General features: G+C 45.7%; 1 protein-coding gene across 1 annotated transcript in view; it reads right to left on the bottom strand.

The window, feature by feature from the left end:
* TGFB1I1 (transforming growth factor beta 1 induced transcript 1) overlaps nt 1–8,282 on the bottom strand; it is a 33,563-nt gene extending 25,281 nt beyond the window's left edge. Inside the window, exon 1 of the mRNA XM_015826492.1 lies at nt 8,092–8,282. Within this exon, the coding sequence (XP_015681978.1) occupies nt 8,092–8,282 (191 nt within the window). The remainder of the gene's footprint in view (nt 1–8,091) is intronic.
* Between the last annotated feature and the right edge of the window lie 1,163 nt (nt 8,283–9,445).

The raw sequence follows: 9,445 nt of genomic DNA, 5'->3' as shown, positions 1-9,445 counted from the left end.
AAAATAAAATAAAATAAAATAAAATAAAATAAAATAAAATAAAATAAAATAATAAAATAAAATAAAATAAAATAAAATAAAATAAAATAAAATAAATAAAATAAAATAAAAAATAAAATAAAATAAAATAAAAATAAAATAATAAGGCACACACCCTGCACAACAATCTCAAAATGTTCCCGGCACCGTAATGGCAAGATAAAAGAGGGTGACAAACCTAAAACAAACATACATTCGTGAAACTATTCTTTCTTTCTTCTAATCTCTCGAGGATTTAGAATGATTTTTAAGTGGAACTTCCAACAAAAGGGAGAAATGCTTCATCTATATAGGTAGTCCTCGACTTACGACCACAAATTGAGCCCCAAAATTTCTGTCGCTAAGTGACACAGTTAAGTGAATTTTGCCCCATTTTACGACCTTTCTTGCCACAGTTGTTAAGTGAGTCAGTGCAGTTGATAAGTCAGTAACGCGGTTAAGTGAAGCTGGCTCCCCCATTGACTTTGCTTGTCAGGTCGTAAAAGGGGATCGCATAAACCTGGGACACTGCAACCGTCAGAAATATGAGCCAGTAGCCATGCCTCCGAATTTTGATCACGTGACCGTGGGTCCTAAGTGTGAGAAACGGTCGTGAGTCACTTTTTTAGTGACGTTGTAACTTCAAACGGTCACGAAGCAAACCGTTGTAAGTCAAGGACTATCTCTATTTGGCCCCAACATTGTATTCCATTGTGGAATTTTGAAATATTACATACTTCAGTCCCAAGGGTAGGGAACCTTGGCTCTTTTATGACTCGTGGACTTCAACTCCCAGAATTCCTGACCCAGCATGGCTCAGCTTGGAAACTTCTCTCTTTCCCCTCAGCATGGCTGGCTCAGGAATTCTGGGAGTTGAAGTCCACGAGTCATAAAAGAGCCAAGGTTGCCTACCACTGGGCTAACTGAAGCATAAAACTCATTTCTTCTGCATCAAAAGCTATGTTCGGATGCAAGGAAGTGTGTGGAAACTTGCAAAGTTTGGGCCTCACCAAATCCCTGGCCCCCAAGTGTCTTAACTCGAAGCAGTTAACCAAAGTGGAGGCTTGTCCAAGTCACTAGTCCTCACTAGTCACACAATAGGAAATTCCACTCTTGTGATGCCAAGCCATTTCCAGTAAGTCCTTGCTCAAAAATCACTTTGCCCTTAATCTCACTTTGCCATAAAATCCTCTAATATCAACTTTAGTCAGTTATATTTTTTTATCATATTGATCCAGATGAGGACCAAATAAGAAAAACAGAGAGGGACTGGGCTAAAAAAAAGAGAATCAGTGTGGTGTAGTGGTTAAAGCACTGGGAGACTGAATTCTAGCCCCACTTTAGGCACGAAGCCAGTTTGATGACCTTGGGCCAGCCACTGTCTCTCAGCCCTAGGAAGTAGGCAATGGCAAACCATTTCTGCAATCTTGCCAAAAAAAAACCAAAACCTGCAGGGTGTAGTCAAGGCAGTTGCCAGGAGTCAATACTGACTTGAAAGCCTTTTTTTAAAAATAAAAAATAAAAGGCTAAAAATAAAAGGACAAGACAGGATGCCATAGGCTAGGAGGAAGAGAACAGATCTACTGTAGGTAAGAAGAGCTTCATAATTCTATTTCTGCTCCTGTCTTGTCAGCACTGCTTCTGAGCTCCAGGCTCCCTTGGGATGGTCCTCTGCGCATGCTCAGAAACTTTCTCACTGCTTCGTATTCAAAGCATGCTCTTGGACTAAAAAGCCCAGGATTTGTGACACTGACATAATTTCCCTGTACAGATTTGCTGTTCCATTTTGTTCCGTCTTTTTCTGCATCTTCTTCAATCCTCCGAAACACTCACGGCTTTCCACACAATTAACCTTTTGTGCAATAAGCTTCTTCCACCAAGAGCGAGTTTTACAGAGGTCCTTTTGACGCACACACACACATTCACACCCCAAATTCAATGTCCTGCAAGCTGGTCAGATCCTAAGAGTTATTTGGGAGAACAGCAGCTGATTTAAACAATGGCCCACAGGAGTAGTTTGGGATAAACGTGTCAGACCAGGAGTGAGGAGACCCAGATTTGACTCCATCCTTAACTACAGAAACTCACTCCATCTTGTTTGTCTGTCACGGGGATAAATACCACAAAATCTCCTTTGAGGCACATGGAGCTGTTGAAGTGTCCACATGGGATACAAGTGGTCCTTGACTTATAACCACAATTGAGCCCAAAATTTCTGTTGCTAAGCAAGACACTTTTTAAGTGAGTTTTGCCTCAGTTTATGTCCTATTTTATCACAGATGTTTAATGAATCACTGTTAAGTTAGTAATATGACTGTTAAGTGGATCTGGCTTCCCCCATTGATTTTGATTATCAGAAGGCCGCAAAAGGGGATCACGTGACCCTGGGACACTGCAACCATCATAAATACATCCCAGTTGCCGAGGGCCCAAATTTTGATCACGTGACCATGGGGACGCTGCAGTGGTTGTAAGATGAAAAAATGGTTAAAAGTCACTTTTTTTCGGTGCCATTATAACTCCAAACGGTCACTAAACAAACGGTTGTAAGTCAAGGACTACCTGTATGTGAGAAAAAATAGAAATTGTGGGTACAACGGTGGGAACAAGCTCTGATCCTTTTCTAAAATGTGCCACACAGGTATAAAAAAAGGGGGGGCAGAGGTTTAATTGTACATCTCTGCCAGCCATGCTGACATTTTTGGCTCCCAAAACCAGAAGCAGCTGTCTTAGAAAAAAAGACAGGATATAAATCTAACAAATATTTGTTTTATTTACTTGCAGGGCTGATATGCCATCCAATTGTAGCTACTTTGGGGTAGCTTCTATGCTCTACTTACATCAATTAGATTACAAACTACACAGCCCAAAACGTGAAGGGCCACCTAATGCAAAACACACAGATAAAGATGGTTCTGTTTTTACTGATCTCCAAATTATAGGAAGAAGCAGCTCACATATCTTTCTCTTATTGTATTTCTTCCTGACTTCATACAATTCTCTATTTCTCAGTTCTGGCCCCTTTTAAGATGTGGGGATTTCAACTCCCAGAATTCCCCAAACAACTTTGCTTGGAGTCCACACATTATAAAGGTTGGAGAAACACTGTTCTAGTAATTTAAATAAGATTTCTGTTCTGCCTGGCAGTGCTCGGGTCTTCCAAGGTCTCCCCCTGACTTAAGCAGTCCATCTTTTAATAATAATAATAATAATAATAATAATAATAATAATAATAATAATAATAATAATAATAATAATAATAATAGTAATAGTAATAGTAATAGTAATAGTAATAGTAATAGTAATAGTAAAGTTGGAAGGGACCTTGGAGGTCATCGAGTCCAACCCCCTGCTCAGGCAGGTAACCCTATACCATTTCGGCAAATGGCTGTCCAGTCTCTTCTTAAAAACTTCCAGTGTTGGAGCATTCACCGCTTCTGGAGGCAGGTTGTTCTACTGGTTAATTGTTCTAACTGTCAGGAAGTTTCTCCTTAGTTCCTTAGCTTAGCCATTCATTTTGAATGCACAAATATGCTGTCTAACGAATTCCGGGAGTTGAAGTCCACATATATTAGCTGCTAAGGTTAAGAAACACTGCTGGAGTTTTGGAAAGCTGGTAGCCCTATGGCTGAAAGCGTAGAGTAAGGCCGTCGAGTAAGGGTGTCCAAACGTGGCAACTTTAAGACTTGTGGACTGCAACTTTCCGAATTTTTCTGGCTGAAGAATTCTGGGAGTTGAAGTCCACAGGTCTTAAAGTTGCCAACGTTAGACACCCCTGGACCAGAGTTTTCAAAATTCCAGCCAACAATTTTGGGAATTCTGGAGGGGCCCAGACTCGGCAACTAGTCTACCAACTATTAAATGCTGCCATTATTACCTCCCCAAAATCTAGGGCAGTTTGGTATTTCCTCCACGATAATTTTAAGTGCTTATAAATTCTAAGTGCCATTCTGACTCTATGTAGACTGAAGAAAAATTAGCAGCAGCTAATCACACCAGGACAACACAGAAACGTGCTACATGGAAGTATTTGGGTCGAATGATCTTTTCAAATACTATGTTCTATTTTTATTCAGATTTCCCATGTTGGATTATAATTCATACTGTGGCCTCTTATGTGTTTCACATCTGCAAATACGTACACTTTCCCAGCAAACCTTTGGTCTAGTTTTCTCTGTCTCTCTCTCTTTTTTTCTTTTTGCCTATTTGGTCTAATGGTTAAGGCACCAGATTTGAAACCAGGAGATGATGAGTTCTAGTCCCGCCTTAGGCATGAAAGCTAGCTGGGTGATTTTGGGCCATTCCCTTTCTCTCAGTCCAACCCACCTCACAGGGCTGTTGTGTGGAAAATAGGAGGAAGGAGTATTAAGTATGCTTGCCACTTCGAATGATCTATAATCAATAATAAAAGTGGGATAAAAGAAATCTAATTTTTTTACCTCAACTCTTTAAGCAGCTGACTCCTATTGAGAAAATCAGGTTATTTTTAATTGTTCTTGAAAATTTATGTATTTGTTTAATAAATTTATATGCTCTCCCCATCTCATGTACATGGCTTTGGGTGGCTGGCAATTAAAACAGAATAAATACACTACCAAAATGATAAACAGAACTAACATAAAATAGCAGACGAGGACCCTCAAGAGTATCCCACGATCAATATATGCAAGAAATCGATTCACTCACACTATGGGGACTCCAGGCTTGATGGCAAGACCAGGTTTTAAATGTCTTGTGAAAGTAGGATCAGGGCAAATCTGATGGGGGGGGGGGAGGAATTATATTCCAAAGAGGGGCCCCACAACACAAAAAAATCTTTTCCACAATAAACAGTCTGGCAAACTCTGGTCTCGTCTAATCTCCTAGTGACCGATTCCAGTACCCAAAGAGTAACAGGATAAACAGAGTTGGAAGGGAGCTTGGAGGTCTTCTAGTCCAACCCCCGGCTCAAGCAAGAGATTCTATACCATTCTGGATAAATGGTTGTCCAGTCTCTTCTTTAAAAGGTCCAGTATTGGAGCACTCACGACTTCTGGAGGCAAGCAGTTCCACTGATTAATTGTTCCAACTGTGAGGGAATTCTAGGCTGGAGATGTGGCTTTTGCATCTGTCCTTATCCAGAAGTCCCGGCCCCTCACATTTTTATGGATACATCTCCCCTATCCCTTGCATTCTCCCCTGACCCACAGCCTTCCAGCTCTCCACCCCACAGCAAGGGACTTCCCTTCCATACCCCTCTCTTTGCCAGCCAATACAGGCTCTCATCCTCAGATCATCCTTGGACAGAAGTGGAAGAGGGTGTCAGAAGGAGAACGCTTTGGAAATCCTAATTAGAAAAGGGGGCTGTTTTTCCAGCCGCTTTCTGGGATGGCATAAAAAAAGGGGGGAAAGGGGATGAAAAAAGGTCTCTCTCATTCCTGCTCCTTTTGGTCTGATGTCACGGGGCAGAAATGCGTCTAGGGAGAAACCACAGAGGGAGAGGCAGGAATGCAATGCGCTGGAAGGGAGGGTAAGACATGGAAAGGGGCGGGAGAGGAGGGAAAGAGACGGGGGGGGGGGAAAGCCACCGTCACCTTCTTCGGAGCCTGGATCCTTCACCCCAATGTCCCAGTCAGAGGGTCCCATTGGAAAATCCAGACCAGATCAGCAACTTCATTCTCATTTTATTTCCTACTACTGTAATCCTGCCCAGCTTCCTCTAGCCATCACTGCATCTCCACAATAGTCCTGCAAGGAAGGCCAAGCTGGGCTGGGAGCTAACCACCAATCAAGATCACTGGGAGAATTTTGCAAAAGGTTACGGCCCAGTTCAGGACCCCGAGTCTGCTTCCTGCTCTGTAGAAGAGGTATTTTTGCAAATCCTTATGGAATCCATCTTAGAGAATGCAGAAGCTAATATAGGATATATATATATATATTTACAGAGGTTGGAATGAAGCTTAGACAAGAAGTATCTGCCTTTACCCATGAGCATGCATTGCGGGATGGGGCAGACGAGCTCCATCTGACCCTGACACCGGAGTGTGAAAGTCCTCCTTCCAGCCCTATTAAATGATGGCTTGATCTCCTGCACATAAGAAGATTTGTATCACCAGTGTCACTTGAAGATCTGTGGACCTCAACTCCTACCACCGCATGGTGGCACAGTGGTTAGACTGCACTATTGCAGGCTCATCCACTGCTTACTGCCAGGAGTTTGATTGTGTCCGGCTCAAGGTTGACTCAGTCTTCCATCCTTCCAAGGTCAGTAAAATGAGGACCCAGATTGTTGGGGGCAATACGCTGACTCTGTAAACCACTTAGAGAGGGCTGTAAAGCACAATGAAGCGGTATATAAGTCTAAGTGCTATTGTTATTGCTATTCCCAGCCAGCAAATTCTGGGATTCGAAATCCGTACATTTTCAAGTGGCTAAGTTTGCGAAACGCTAATTCAGACCAACAGCCAGAAAGTCTGCATCTCATTCCAGTTAAAAAAAAACATCTGAGGATGCCAATGACCAAAACCACTGGAAAACTGGGAGCTTATGTCACACGGAGGGGCAGTGGGGGAAAGAAAACCGAACAAACAAATGCTAAGAATCCTCTTTGAGGGTTTGGCAGCTGCTGCCTTGGCTAGGCCTCCCCAACCTTACGTTGCACACAACCTCCACTAAGGAGCTGGAGGTGATGGGCTTTGTAGTCTCTGCACAGGGTCAGACTGGGTAAAATTTAGGTTTGAGCTCCAGCGGCAGCTTCGGGGGAAACCGGAAGACGATACAATGGTATTTTACAGCATCGTAATACCTTTTGAAGTGATGGATCCAGGACTTCATTCCTTTCTGCCAAGGCAAAGGTGTGTGTGTGGTGTGTGTGTCTCTCTCTCTGCGTGTGTGTGACTTCTCTTGAAGCCGTAGTAGGATGCACAAGGCAGGGGACGAGAATGAAGGCTGCAAAGCAAGCTGGTCTAGCAGGCTGGTTCAGCAATTCCGCAAAGCCACAGGAATACGCTGAGAAATAGCATTCCTTCCTTCTTGAGTAGGGAAGGGCTGAGGAAAGGCCCCGTCTCCTCTCCTCTCCCCCTCCCTCCCCCCCCCCCCCCCCCCCCCCCCCCCCCCCCCGGCCAGCTCTGAGGATGAGCGAGAGGCTGGGAGAGGCCCCGGAGAAAGGCAAAAGACCGCAAGAGGCCACGGGTGTGGGAACCCGCCATCCGGAAAGTTTGCAAAGCAGGACAAGCCCCATTCACACGTGACGGTTCCCTCGGGGAACGTCAGGCGAATTCCCTCAACGTATTTAAAAAAAAAAAAAACCTGGACCTTAGGGCGAAAGGCAAACCCGGGTTCGCAAACGCGCGTTCCAACGCAGCAGTCCCATTCCGGGTTGCAAGACACACACAGTCCCACGTTCTCGTCTGAAGCTAGACAGTTCCCCCCCCCGCACCGCCCTTCTCTGGCAAGGGCAAAAAAGGGAGGTGACCCTCATGCAACACGTGAAGAACTCTGAGAGGAAAGGGGGGATCTTGCAAGGGGGGGGGGTTAGAGAAGGGCGTGGGGTTAAGTTTGGGGAAAGATAAAAAAAAAAAAGTTGAGTGCCAAAATAAAAACCGCGGCCGTCGTTGCGCGGAAAAAAAGAAAAAGCGACGCAGAGAGAGAGAGAGAGAGAAAAAAAAAGAAGAAGAAAAAGTGGAATTTGGGGGGGGGAGCCGTTGCAGCGACGGCATCAGCCTCTCCCTCCACCCCACCCCACCCCACCCCCCTCCCGCCCCGTTTGTCAATGAAAAGAAGGGAGAAAAGAGCGGAAAGAAAGCCGAGGACACAGCAATAAAGGAAGGCGGGAATGTTAAGGAGGGAGGGAGGGAGGGAGGGGGGGAAAGAGGAGAACGAGAACGCCGTCCGGGAAGAAAAGAGAGCGCGCGGGGGGGGGGGAATGACGACCGGGCATGCAAAGAAGGGAAGATCGGCCGGGAATTCGGTGGGAAAAAAAAAGCAAGCCGAGAGGCGAAAGGGGAAGGGGCGAGAGAAAGAGGTGGAGACCCAAAGGACGCGGCGGCGGCGGCGGAGACGGGGGGCTCCCTCCGGCCGCTTCTTACCGCTTACCCAGATCGTCCATCCCGGGCCGGCGAGGCTGGGTCCGGACTCCGGGCCGGCAGTTGCAGGCTGGGCGGCCCCCGCCCCAGTGACGCGCCTTCCCGGAGCGAGGCTCCGCGCTCTTGCCGCGCCCGCCAACCCGACTTGGCTGCGTTGCAGCCGCCGCCGCCGCTGCTGCTGCTGCAGTTGCGGGTGACCATTTATGGCAAAGGGGATTCGCGCTTGGGCAGGAAGGATGGACGCGCCCCCCCACTCCATTCCACTCCGCCTCGACACGGACACACACACACACACACACACACGTCGCGCGTCGTGGCCTCGCGTCCACTCCGGGGAAGATGGTTAAATAGGGGGCAAGGAAACGTCAGCCCATCCAAGCGCCCCCTCCCGCCTCCCCAAACAGGACGCCCCGCTCCTAGGGACGTTTTGGGGGGGTGAGAGAAGGGTTGATCCGAACTAGACTTGTGTTGTTTCTGTGCCGTGTGTGTGTGTGTGTGCATGTGCATAATCTCGTTAATGTATGCTGATTAGTGTACCTTTAAAGTGACAATAAAGTTATTCTATTCTATTCCTAATCTCTATTCTATTCCTAGTCTCTATTCTATATTCTATTCTATTCCTAATCTCTATTCTATTCTATTCTATTCTATTCTATTCTATTCTATTCTATTCTATTCTATTCTTCCATTCTATTCCATTCCATTCTATTCTACTCTATTCTATTCCTTGCGGGTATCAGGATACTGGGACGGTCTTGAAGAAGCTCCCAGAGGCGTGTCTGGGAAAGCGTTCTGTGACAAGAAATGCATGTCTAGTGAAGAGGTGAATTCCCACGTGTGGCCGGGCTTGAGAAGCGAGAACCAGCGGGAGTTCCAGGACCTTTTTTCGACTTCCTTTTGCAAAAAATTTTAGCTGCCTTGTGCGAGCGAAGAAAGCGATCCTCGATGGTTAGAGAAACTAGCACCGTGTGAATGGATGTTTTAAACAGAATCGTAGTGCAGAATTAAGAGGGGGGAGGGGAGGAGGAAGTATTAAACCTTTGCTGGATCTTTCCTGGACGTTATTCCAATTGAACAACACTCAATATGAAATAAAAGATTCCCAGCTGTCGGGGGAAAAAAGCACCTTAAATCAAGCTCCACGTGTTCCAACATTTGCACAGGCCTTTTTCTTTCCTTCCCACACTTTTTGAGGTTCACCTTGCAGACACCCAGAGGGAAGGCAGGTCCCTTTCGCCAATTCTGTGATATCGCATAGGTTTGGCCAGTTAGGTATTCCGATTGCCAAAAAATGGGGAAAGAAGTCTGCAGTTCTGGAGACTTAAGGGGTGTTTTGTGAAAGGTGATACTCCTGGCTGGGGTGA

This window comes from Protobothrops mucrosquamatus, unplaced genomic scaffold, assembly GCF_001527695.2.
Source record: "Protobothrops mucrosquamatus isolate PMUCROS unplaced genomic scaffold, P.Mucros_1.0 scaffold3153, whole genome shotgun sequence".
Taxonomy (NCBI): domain Eukaryota; kingdom Metazoa; phylum Chordata; class Lepidosauria; order Squamata; family Viperidae; genus Protobothrops; species Protobothrops mucrosquamatus.
Note: the sequence above shows the minus strand (reverse complement) of the source record. Positions and strands in the feature narration are given on the sequence as shown.